The sequence below is a fragment of the Oncorhynchus masou genome, chromosome 22 (assembly GCF_036934945.1).
Source record: "Oncorhynchus masou masou isolate Uvic2021 chromosome 22, UVic_Omas_1.1, whole genome shotgun sequence".
NCBI lineage: Eukaryota > Metazoa > Chordata > Actinopteri > Salmoniformes > Salmonidae > Oncorhynchus > Oncorhynchus masou.
Window position 1 is genome coordinate 31,926,610 of NC_088233.1, and position 13,407 is coordinate 31,940,016.

At 38.2% G+C, this 13,407-nt stretch overlaps 1 protein-coding gene across 1 annotated transcript; it reads right to left on the reverse strand.

The window, feature by feature from the left end:
* Positions 1–5,762: 5,762 nt before the first annotated feature.
* On the reverse strand, positions 5,763–10,341 carry isl2a (ISL LIM homeobox 2a). The gene is made up of 6 exons (XM_064928935.1): positions 10,219–10,341; positions 9,642–9,831; positions 8,906–9,165; positions 7,902–8,185; positions 7,555–7,722; positions 5,763–6,463 (listed from the first exon to the last, which is right to left on the reverse strand). Exons 1-6 carry the CDS (start codon positions 10,274–10,276, stop codon positions 6,347–6,349), a joined length of 1,077 nt encoding a protein of 358 aa, XP_064785007.1. The 5' UTR covers positions 10,277–10,341; the 3' UTR covers positions 5,763–6,346.
* Between the last annotated feature and the right edge of the window lie 3,066 nt (positions 10,342–13,407).

Genomic DNA, 13,407 nt, shown 5'->3' on the forward strand with positions numbered 1-13,407 from the left:
ATATAACACACACACATATATACTGTACATATACATATATACTGAACATATATATGTACACACAAGTGTATAAAAATGTATTGATTGCATATGTCTTAACTCTGGGGAGTGAACTTGATAGAAGCACCTTTGGCAGTAATTACAGTTGTGAATCAATTTGAATACAATTCTAACAACTTTGCAGAACTCGTAGGGCATCCATTCTAAATTGGATTGGGAATTATTGATGAACAGCAATAATCAAAACTTGTCTCAAGCAGATTTAAGACTGGTTAATCTGGTTGAGAGAATGCCAAGCGTGTGCAAAGGTAAAGGGTGGCTATTTGAAGAATCTCAAATATAAAATATATTTTGATTTGTTGAACTTTAATTTATGGTTACTACATGATACCATATGTATTATTTCATAGTTGTGATGTATTCACTTGTGTTCTACAATGTAGAAAATAGTTCAAATAAAGAAAAACCCTTGAATGAGTAGGTGTTCCAAAACTATTGAACAGTTGTGTATATCCGGTGAAATATCTATCTCATTGTTCTGTGGTTTCACTCTTGTGATTATTTGGATCTGACCCAAACCTGAAGTTTCTGATATAGGCCAAATAGTGTATTTCTTTGCCAGGGGTTCTTGCAGTGTTACTTAACGGCCTTGTTGCAAACGTGATTTGGAATGGATTTTTTTTTAACACAGGATTCCTTCGTTTGACTTTGTCATACCCAGGCCAGTATAATGTGGAGTGAATTTGATGTTGATCCATGCGCAGTTCTCTCAGCTCAGCCAATGATTTATGTGGCTTTGAAAATAATCTTAAATATGCACACTTGCTATTTTTGAACTTTTCCTTTTGAAAAACGAATTCCCAAGTATACAGTGCATTCAGAAATAATTCAGACCCCTTCCCGTTTTCAATATGTTGTTACATTACAGCCTTATCCTAAAATGGATTAAATACAAAATATTTCCTCATCAATCTGCACACAATATCCCATAATGGACAATCAAAAACAGTTTTTTATAAAAACAGAAATACTGTATTTACATAAGTATTCAGACCTGTTGATATTAGACTCGAAATTGAGCTCCGGTGCATCCTGTTTCGACAACTTGATTGGATTCCACCTGTGGTAAATTCAATTGATTGGACATGATTTGGAAAGGCACACACCTGTCTATATAAGGTCCCGCAGTTGACAGTGTATGTCTGAGCAAAACCAAAAAAAATAGGTCGAAGGAATTGTTCGTATAGCTCAGAGACAGGATTCTTTCAAGGCGCAGATCTGGAGAAGGGTACCAAAACAATTCTGCAACATTGAAGGACCCCAAGAAAACAGTGGCCTCCATAATTCTTAAGTGGAGGAAGTTTGGAACCACCAAGACTCTTCCTAGAGCTGGCTGCCTGGCCAAACTGAACAATTGGGGGAGAAGGGCCTTGGACAGGGAGGTGACCAAGAACCCGATGGTCACTGACAGAGCTCCAGAGTTCCTCTGTGGAGATGGGAGAACCTTCCAGAAGGACAACCACCTCTACAGCACTCCACCAATAAGGCCTTCATGGTAGAGTGGCCAGATGGAAGGGGTGAAGGTTCACCTTCAGCACAATGACTCTAAGCACACAGCCAAGCCAACGCAATATTGGCTTTCGGACACGTCTCTGAATGTCCTTGAGTGGCCCAGACAGAGCCCGGACTTGAACCCGATCGAACATCTCTGGAGAGACCTGAAAATAACTGTGCAGCGACGCTCCCCATCCAACCTCACAGAGCTTGAGAGGATCTGCAGAGAAGAATGGGAGAAATTCCCCAACTACAGGTGTGCCACGCATGTAACGTAATACCCAAGAACACTTGAGGCTGTAATCGCTGCTGAAGGTGCTTCAACAAAGTACTGAGTAAGGGTCTGAATACTTATGTAAATGTGATATTTCAGTTTTTCTATTTTTGATAAATTTGCTAAACATTTAAAAAAAAAACTTTTTTTGCTTTGTCAATATGGTTTATTGTGAGATATGAGAAATTAGATATTTCTGTATTTAATTTTCAATAAATGTGCAAACATTTCTTCTTACATGTTTTCTCTTTGTCATGATTGTGTGTAGATAAATAGGTGAGAAGAAAAAGAAAATTGAATTCCGGCTGTAACACAATGTGGAAAACGTCAAAGGGTCTGAATACTTTCCGAATGCACTGTAAATACAATAATATACACGCACTAAAAATGGCATTGCAGTCTCCTTTTCACCTCATTTAACACCTTATTTCCAAATGGGACATCTCATTAGGTGGTTCAGGTAAATCATAACATGGCACAAGTGGGGGTTGGGCCTTTCCTCTTTTGTCCTCAATTGTTCCTAAAGCAAGGGGGGAAGTCGATGACATCATGGATTCACATCAGACCAAATCCTTGAGTGCCCTACTCCTTGAAGTTTCCAATTGTAAAAAAAAAAAAAAAAAATTTTTTTACTGTATTTATACTTTACTGTATTATTGGGATATCGCTTTTCAACAGTAAAAGTTCATAAATTGCAGGAGGATGTCTAAGGATATTCCAAAATATTTTTTACACAACTACAAACTTCAAGGAGTTGGTCTTATAGTGATGTCATTGGCCTCCCCCCTTGCTTGCGGGAACAACAGAAGAGGAAAGATCCCCACACACTTCTGCCATACCTACACTAGTGTGTATACAGTTTCGTACTGCTCCCCCATGGGAATCAAACCCACAGCCCTAGCGTTACAAGCGCCATGCTCTACCAACTGAGCCATACAGAACCACCTATTGAGCTGTGCCTTTTTGTTAACTAAATCAGGTGATAAATTAGCTGAAATTTAGCCTGGAGTGCGTCATATTTGCTGAGCAGTTTCCATTCTCGCAACTCCGTTAGGATGTCCAGAACTTTGCGGTGTCTGGGTGATATGATACACCATCCACAGAAGAATTGCCATACTTGACCTTACACAAAGGGATATTCAGTGTCTTGGGATTATTGCTGAACCTCCCCTGATCTATGCCTGTCTGAAAATGTATCTCAGACATGCTTTTAAAGCTCATTGGTGGCTTGAATCATTGTTTGATATTCACCCTCCAATTGAGGCACCATACAGACACAAGGGAAGTTGTTCTTATATCATTTTTGCAAACACATGGCCCTCCTTGAACATTTTTTTTAATATTTTTTAAATTAAAATATTTTCTGCTGAACTTATTTCTATGTGCGACAGCTGGGGGTGTGAAGACCTTCAAAATCAAAACTTTGTTTTTTATTACTTTCAGAAAAAATCTAAAAATATATATTTTACTCTGAAAATGTTGATTAGGTTGTTTATTTCAGTGGGGGGAAATCCTAATTGAATCCATTTTTAGATTTAAATTTAAGGCTTAGAAATGTGAGAACAGTACAAGGCTGTATAGACTTTCAGCACTATATTTCATAGCTCCCAACAAGGAGACTTACCAGTGGATCGTTTTTAGAAATAAATCTTTCATATAAACAATGCACAATGTAATAATCATTTTCAGTGTTTGTATGTAAGCCTGTACAGGGCAGGGTATGTTCTCACAATGTTACCAAGTGTTCATTGTAACTGCTGTTGAGCATTTCTTACATGCCAAGCATCTCTTCGACTTTTATCTAAACTGAAGAGGTCTCTCATACTAAGGGATAGTAAATCTGTAAAACTCTCAAAAACATTACTCATGCAGTTTGTATTCTGTGGTAAACGTATGCTCTCAGGCAAAGTTCTGTAATTCACCTGCAAGTGTTACTACGGTCAGTTGCGGACTTACCATTTAGTCAATTGCTTGCGGCCCTCACATCAGGGGGCCTCATGAATAAAAAAAATAGTTACTCAGTCGGGTCTCAATTTACCGTTGGGAGTTAGAATAGTAGAATACTTAAGGTTACAGTTTTTCTCATATCATTCACTGACAGTCACTCAATTAGCCCATGTCAGCTAACATTTTATAGCTTGCTAGGTAAATTGGTCTAGCCAGCGATCTCAACATTGTAATCATGGCTGAATTACTGACGGGGCACGAAGGGCGCATTTTGGGGAACCCCGACCTTCAATCTCTTTTAGGGCCCACAAATGCTTGAGGTGGCTCTGGGTGGGGGGGGGAGGGGGGGGGGCTCACACTGGCATCTGCCTGGGTCTTCCAAATTACTTAATCTGCCCCTGTCTACAGTAGGTTGGGTGCCTACCAGGTGCTTAAAACGTATACCCCAATTGTTTATGCATCAACCTGTAGAGTAGCCTAATTAATTACACAGCATGTTATATGCGTTGAGTCCAGAGTTTAGGACAACTGGTGACTTTAGTATGGGAACTGTGTCCATTAAATTCCAATCATTTGTTAGCGCATGAGGAAATTACAGTAGGCTATCTATTTTCATTCCGCCGCTCAGGGCGCATTGGTGGCGCAACAGTTGATGAATGATGCTTTTGTTTGGGCTAATGATGTGTATCAGATACACCATGACTATTTAGATGGATGATTGTGGGCTGTAGATTTGTAAACTACCTATACAATTATCTGGTAAAAGGGAAGCTATTTTCTGTGTGACTCCTTTTTTTAAACTTTATTCTAGACATTGCCTTTTATACGCTAAATAAATTTAAAAAATACGCAACATGTCTAAAGTCAATTATGAATGTGTATTAGGCCTAAATAATGTTTAAATTGCGATTAATTTGATTCGGCCTATATCTCAAACACGCTATAAGCTTTGTTTCTAAAATATCTGAGTTTTTATCCACGATAATGAAATATTTCCAGACGAATAATTAGGTGGAGTATAATGGCAGGAAACCTGGATTTATTGGTCAGTAGGCTACTGGATGCATAGCAATTATTGACATAATTGACATAGCAAGATAGAGTATAGACCTAATGGCTTTTTGATTTGATGCCAGACGTCACATAGAGAGGCCTACGATGTTTCTTTCAATTGCTGTTTCATGTCGTGATAAATAGATTAGACTGCTATTGCATCCTCTGTTCAGAAAGTTCATCCTCGACAATAAATTGTTGATGTCGAGTTGGCTATATGTCAGTCGTAGGCAAGCTTGACGTACTCCGTGTCCAGAGGCTATTCCTATCCGGGATTCCGGCTGAAATGTAAATAAACCCAAGACACTCCAGAAAGCGTTATCAGGGTGAGAGTCCCCTTTAGCACTGACTCCAGCGACAGAGAAGTGGGTTTGTTGTGGTTCCGTTCAATGTATCGTTTGCAGGTGATGCCAAGCATAGATAAAGAGCCGCCTAGCCCTGTCTTCTGTCTAGACTTGTGACTTTACAAGTGAAACTGGAATGATCACATCGCAAATCCATATGTGGATGCCCATTCAATTAACAATTTGTCCTCGGTAGTGATTAACAGGCCTCAAATGCTTGAATTTGACCCGCTATGATGCTGCTCCTTTATCCATTTTGAATAGCCAATACAATTAAATTGACAAGCCTACAAACTGGTTTGGTCTAACAACCCTAGCCATTTTCGAAATAGTGTCCTCTAAACTGACATCAAATCAGTGATTTCGTTTGAGTGGTTCGAAATTAATTTGAGATTATATTGGCCTATTATAAATCTCAGACGTTTTTCATCCTAAAAAGTGACATCATTTAAATTAGGCCTAAACCTACCATAAAGTGCTGAAATAGCCGTTTCATAAATACATAAAGTGATTTATTTTTTCAATTTAAATTTCGGTGAATATTTTAATGAATTACTGCAGAGATTTCGCATGCAGTTCATTAAACATGAAACAATTAATATGGGTTTATTAAGATTACCTGTCTTTCCTCACAATAAATAATAACTTACTTTTTCTTAAAAGGCTCAAACAATTTGTATCTCATCCACTTAATTACAATATTTTACAAGACTTGATATTCATAATCTCTAGAAATCATGCACATCTATACAGACATGGGGCTCCATATGATCCCAACCCAGCATAGGAAATTTAGATGAAACTACAATGATGACCCTGTTGGCCACTATGGATAACGTTCTGATATGTTCATTATAAATTAGCGGCTCATAATAAAGTGTAATGTTTGTAGATATAATCCTCACGTATGTCCAACCATGTAGGATCCGAGGCTCAGGCTGCTTTAGTTATAGGCCTTGGTTCGCACACTGGTACCTTGAAATTCATCTGATCCTGAACAATGCTGTGGACAGGTCCATCCGTGAAAAAAAATTGGTATCCTCGTAGACAATTCCAACGATATTGTTCGTTAAATAAGATAAAATCATTTTCCTATCCATGCTGTGAGCTGGCCAGTTCTCATGCAGGACACGCGGGAGCATGCTGGGGTTCGAAGCGACCTGTTGGGCTGGTCTCACGTGTCCACCGGACTCGCTACCATGCTGTTCGGTGTGTCCGGCAACTGCGACGACAGGGAGGTCACATCACTGCCGGAGGAGTTACCCATGGAGCCCGATTCAGAAAAAGACACCTGCGATGAAAACAGGTGTTTAATTAGCGTTGTTTCCTAACCGATATTGCAACAACAAATGTTTATTGCATAGCCTATTAATATGGACCCTAAAGCCGATGCCACACGAAGCAATCTGGATGCAATGTATGTCGCTCCGTGTGTCTAAATTGCATTGCGTAACAAAACAGAAATCAATCATGTTTCATGCAACTGATTGAATGCAATGTCCAATCAGTGAGCAGAACTCATATCGTTCAGTTCCGGACTCCAACCAGTTGTCGTGTCAACACAGCTGTCAGTGTTGCTGAAAACCGAGACAGAAAATACATGCCAAATGGGGAATGTATAAAAAATTCTAGACATAATGGCTAGTCATGTCTTATGTACATGGTCTGGCAGACAATACATGTCATTTCAGAAGTGAACCCAGACCATTCTCTATCCAGTTTCAACTGAAATTGTTCAAAATGTACTGCACTGGCTAGTTAGCTAGCTTAGCTTATCCCTAGCTTGGTTAGCTATATTGTTAAAACATGGTTGGCAGATAGGCAACATTTTGGCTAGTTAGCCAAATTGTACAGATAGCAGTTTGTTTATATCGATGCTGTTATAATTACCAAACAAATAAATGAAACCGTGATGTATGAAAGGATTGGATGTTGCATGCCATTTCAATAGCGTTTGAATTGCTTAGTGTATCAGCAAAGTTGCTCTAGCAGATGTCGCTTGCAGCTTGCATTGACTTGCTTAGTTAGTGTTTTTTAAACCACATAAAAAAGGAATTTACAACATAAAATGCGTCCAAATTGCTTCGTGTGAATCAAAGATTATTTAAGCCTATAATAATATGTATAGCCTATTACAGCCCATAATGTAAATCGATCAGCATTCGAATTTAATGAATAAAAGCATATATTTATTATTTAGAAATGTATTGGGTGAATAAAGCATCAGTGTCTAATCTGAATTGAGATTCAGAGATCGAGTGGATGGTGTTCAGCTCCGTGAATAAACATTCATTTATGTCAAAATTATTGTGTGTGTGTGTGTGTGTGTGTGTGTGTGTGTGTGTGTGCAGCTCTCTTTTTCTTTTTAATGTGGGTGCCTACCAACTGCTGGAAGGCGGGCTGGTCCAGATCACTCTGCAAGGCGAACTCGCTCAGGGCCTTCCATGGGGGCTGGTAAGTCTGCACCTCTACTGGGTTCCCTTGGACCGTGTTGTCGTGTCGAATTGGACTGCCTGCCACCAGAGGCGTACCCGTCAGTCCCTGAAGATTCTACAGAGAAAACGAAAATGTATCACAACAAACATCTCACCAGCATCTGGTTGTCTCAACATTTAAAGTGCAATATGCATGCATTGCATTCAACATTTTGGCACGCCCCATTCAATTACACCTTTATTTTTAGAAGACCGAAATGTTTATGTTGAATTGGAATGTCTCAATAAGCTCACCGTTTTATCGCTGTGATGCTGTTGTTGAAGTTGCTTCATGAATATCGATCTCTTCTTGTCTTTACAACGTTTGTTCTGGAACCAAACTCTGATGACCCTTGGGCTAAGACCGGTCATCTCAACCAATTGTTCTTTCATAAGTGCGTCTGGTCTTGGGTTGGCATTGTAACAGGTCCGAAGGGTATGAAGCTGCTTCTCGTTTAATACTGTTCGCACCCTAGTGGTCTTCTCAGACTGCTTGTGGACGTGGTTCCGATGAGGAGGCTGTCGAACAGACACAGGATCTGTGGGACAAATATTCAAAAGGAAATACCTTTGAAAATTGAATTTCCACTGACTGATTCAAATGTAGAAATGAATCGAAAGGAAACATGGCTGATGATAACCTTCTCCTCCCTATTCTGCTAATAATAGGCTAAGGTTGATACATGTCATTTCGTGATAGACCAATTAATAAGATGCTTTGTTAAACTTTTATTAAACCTAAAGGCTATTTAGGTTTGCATCTCCTTGCAAATAGGCTAGTAACTCCCCCCCCCAAAATGTATTACATTAAAATAACATTAATTATTTTTATGTTGTAGAATTAGTCTTGTGTTTTGATCGAGGTCTTCTATTCTCTCTTTTTCTAACTTCACACCTATAAACTCTAAACGTTCAGTAGGCCTATATAGGCTAAAGTACCACAAATATATCGACCATTGCAGAAAGTCTAAATGTTACCTTATTGTTTTAAAAAAAATAGTCTAATAACTTAAACAACTTAATAGATACAAACATCACCCAATAGGCTGTACTTTGTTTAGTCTATCAATGAGTGTAATTTAATAAACTAATAGGCTTAAAAGTCTGCAAACTTGCTCAATAAAAGGACAATTTTACAGACTATAATAATAATTATTATTATTATCCTATTATTATGTTATATATTTTAGTTGTTATTAACGTTGTTATTAATATTATACTCTCGCGATTATTATTACCACCAATATTATTTTACTGACCTGCAATATGAAGAGACCTGGAGTGAATAATTCCCGGACTGAGGGGACTTCCCGCTGAGGCCTGTTCCATCAGTAAACCATGATCAGCTCGACACAGCAGCTCCTCGTCCCGCAGAGAGAACTCATCCCCCGGCAAGAGATGCCTGCTGCACACGGAGCACCTAAAACACTCCATGTGGTACACGTTGTCACGAGCTCTCATCACTAGATCGCTGCTGCAGAAGCCAATGTTACAGTTTGCACATTTAATCCCAAATAATCTGAAAAGGACATAGGAATATGTCTTAATATGTTATAATACATGGGCCTATAGCAGGAATGACGTCACGCATCCTTGCCTGGTTTTAATGTCTATGATCCTGGCTGAGTAACTTAAATGTATTTCAAGTATATAGCAATCAGCAACAAAAAATCATCAAAACAGTTTGGGAATTCATATTGTACCTACTAGGCCTATATATTACACACGTTTCGTTCCAAGCATAAAACAGACTCAAATTATCATAAAACATGCATAAAACAAACTTTTTAATTTAATGTTTACAAAATAAACCAGAAACATTGACGAGCCTGTATGCTATTGTCTCTAATATAGATAATATTTTGCATTAATGTCAACAAGCTTCTCACACAGTTCCACTTTCTTGTACAGTAACTAAATCAAATCACAATTTTGGCATTTGGAAATTCCAAAGCTCTGAAATCATGTTAGTGAGGAAAGTTAGTCAACTCCTACCTTACATAATCTCTTTTGCAGTATGTCTTGCCATCTCGGACGAAGCAAGTGCACGTCTCATCCAGGTACTGACTGCATTCCGCGCACTTCAGACACGCAGCATGCCACTCCAGGTCCGGGGCGACCCGCAGGATGTACTGGTCGTGGATCTGACTCCCACAGCCCACACACATTGCGATTCCAGACTTCTCTGTGGAATGCACATTGTATATTTATGCTACCACCACGTACACCCATGTAATCCCCCTGACATACTCGCTAAATCCCCGCATGTGTTGTGTCTACTCTGTAGTCTGTCAATACATCTTGTCCTGTTCTGTCATCCTTGTCATTTCCAGAATGAAGGGCCGTAACCTACGCTTAAAACTGATCACAGACCTCTACTAAGATGTATTCATATCACCATTACCAACGATAATGGCCTTGCTTTCGATTCACTGGGTCTGTTTCACGCTAAACATATGCATAGGATTGTACGTACAATGTTCCAATAGTAGCCCAATATGATTAATTATCAAATCAATCTTCAATGTGCCTGGGTCAAAGTAAAAAAAGAGAGACACAAATGTTTACTTACTTTTGGAATGATCCCCCATATCACCCAAGAAAGAAGAATTGAATATAATATCCACCATACAGGAGGGATAGTGCAGGCCGATAGCTGAAGAAATGGAGTGGGAGACTGCCCCGTCCCGTTCCTGGCTGACAACTTCTATTCCTCGAGTGAGAGGTGGGAAGAGAGCAATGTCCCACGCGTACAGTGACGTCACATGCTAACCTGGACCTCTGTGCGTTTGGGGAGGGGTAAATTATGCTTAGTCTTTGACTATGAAACAATACTAGATCAACATTGTTTTTGTCAATTTGTTTTTATCCAAGCCAGCGTTTGCTTTTTTGTTTGAAAAGAATGAAAGTGGAAGTTCTAAAGGTAATTAAAAGCCATTAGAAAATGAAATGTCATTTTGTATTTTTGAAAATACTATTTTTGCATGATAAGACACATTTTATTAAACTAAAAACATTTTATTTTCTAAACATGCATTTAATTTCACACATATGTTGTGTGGAAAGTTAAACTTTATTGTTATGATTATGCTTCTAAACTTATTATTGTAATAATGATTATGGTGATAATGATGATTATTTATAATATTCTTAATATTATTATTTGTATTACCATTCTTTTTCCTGGTGACAATACATTATTAAAAAATATGCATTGCAAAATCATATTGAAAGCCTTGGTTTCAAAGGGTAAAATAAGAATAGAGACCTCATAGAGAACTATGAGAGTGTTCTATGAGTGAGCCCTCTACTGGAAAATGAGCAGAAAGGTCCTTTTGGAGCAGAAAGGTCAATTTTGTTGTTTATGTTTTAAATAACAGCTACATTATTTCATCAATATTATTATGTAGTCAAATTGTGAAAAGCAAACAAAATCCATCCATAATAGTAAATGGCGAAGCTATTTTGACATGCATTTCCTGAACTAACTACTCAAATAAATGTTTCCATTCTGCAATATTGTATAATCCTAATTCAAATTCGATTAGTATTGTCCGAATATATAACTCAATGAATCTTTAGATACCGTTTTCAGTACGTTTTAAGACACGTTTTGAAATGGAAAATCCATCCATTTTTGTGCATGTGCAATAAATACATAGATTATCGCAAAGAAATGCATGATATCAGATTACCTACCGGTTTATTTGTTCAAGATGTCTTTATTCAAAAGGCCATGTGGCAACATCAACCTTCTCCTGAAAATCAAACTGCGACTGTGTCTCAAACCTCACCTTTGACATTGACCCTCACCCCAGATACAAATACAGATACAAATTATTTTAAGTTACAAATCGTAATTAGGATAAAGGGATGTCGATGTCGTCCAGAAAACAATGAATAAAAAAAAAGCTACATATTTTTTTATTTGAAGCATTCTTCAAGTTTGATTCCAAAGCTGTTTAAAGAAATAAACATTTAGCATAAAAGTTGCACTAGAAATGGATAGACTATAAGCAAACGTTAACCAATCATTATGATTGCCCTAATCGAATAAATGCTTTATATTTCAACGCAATTGCATTTATAGACATATAGGCCAGTTAATCACTAAACAAAACTCAAAAATGGAATGGGCTATATGGAATAAATTGCAATTCAAACCGCAAATCTGTCTAATTTGAGTTGGCAATGCATAACTATTGTTTATGAAAATCATAATTTAGTTTTGTGAATGGCTACTTAATCTTTATTTGTTACATGTTCATGAATGACATCCATCCCACCCTGAGACGTTTAAATAAAACGTCTTCATAGGCTGCCTATTATTTTTATTTTTTTTAATGTATCATTTATTTCGTTATTCATTTGGCCTAGATAGTTTAAAAGTCTAATTCCTACAATCATTTATACATTTATTCATCACAATCTAGACATGTCCCAAGACTGCAATCAAACAATCAAGACTCACAGCTCACTGGGCAGAGACCAGTTGAAGGTCTAGTTTTGATTTACATTTGCTGAGTTGTCAACTAACGTGACTTCAACGTGAAATCAACAAAACAAATGTCACCATGTCGTTGGATTTTGGTTACAAGTTTGGTGAAAAAAATGCAAATCCAATCAGTTTTCAATGTTGACTCAAATTCATCACGTATATTTATTTGGTTTAAATGATGTGGAAACAACGTTTTTTAAATTTATGTTTTACCATTGGGCATGAAAAATAGCTTACAGTTTAAGATCTAAGATAAGACTTAGCTTTTGCCTGGGTGAAAATGTCTCCCTTATTGCACTTACCCAGTAAACATGTCCACATTGGCACGATGTGGGCTCAAATATTGGCCCCATGTAGGCTGCCAATATTGGCCTCTGCACCTTTGCTATTTAATAGGAATTTATATATTTATTGTTTATTTCTGACACTTAATTCAATGCATAAACTGTATAATGTTCAATGGTTTAAGGTATTCAGGAAACATGATACATTGTATCAGAAATACAGCCAAGTTGTTGCTATCATACATAGGCCTATAATTTATATACCATAAGTAATAGACCTACATAGTTTCTCATATGTCACATGCACGTATTTAAGTATTTTTAAAGACTTCATCATTGTACAAGATTAAACAAAACTGGGCATCACACAACAGAACCCTTAAATTGGAAGTGGAATGACACTCAGTAATGGTTGCAAAACAAGAACTAAGTGCAAACCATGGCCCCCAAATATTCTAATGAGCCACCGCCTTCAGCTGGGCTTGCTGTGGGCTAGCCGGTGCTGCAGAGGAGGCTGGTGGGAGGAGCTACAAGAGGACGAGCTCATTGCAATGGCTGGACGGGTATAAATGGAATAGTGTCAAATATCAAACATATGAAAACCACGTTTGACTCTGTTCCATTTATTCCATTCCAGCCATTACAACGAGCCCATCCTCCTATAGCTCCTCCCACCAGCCTCAAACTGCCGTGCTGGGCTTGGGTTAGCATGTGTTGGGCTTGTTGTGGCTGGTGTGAGCTTGGTGTAACCTTGGTATGGGCTAGCCAGTGCCCAACTTGCCCACTGAATAACCATAGGGGCCAATGGGGTAATGTTTGTTGGGTATGGTCTAGGGCAGGGTTTCCCAAACTTGGTCCTGGGGCCCACACTGGGTGCACATTTTTTTCCCCTAGCATTATCAAAGCTTGATGATGAGTTGGTTATTTAAATAAGCTGTGTAATGCTAGGGCAAAAACAAAATGTGCACGCAGGGGATGC

Excerpts from the sequence above, each read along its gene's own strand:
- isl2a (XM_064928935.1), bottom strand. The coding sequence starts at position 10,276 with ATGGTGGATATTATATTCAATTCTTCTTTCTTGGGTGATATGGGGGAT. Across the intron at positions 7,723-7,901 it reads AGCATCACAGCGATAAAACG|AATCTTCAGGGACTGACGGG; the intron begins GTGAGCTTATTG and ends TTTTCTCTGTAG. Across the intron at positions 6,464-7,554 it reads AGCCCGCCTTCCAGCAGTTG|GTGTCTTTTTCTGAATCGGG; the intron begins GTAGGCACCCAC and ends TTTTCATCGCAG.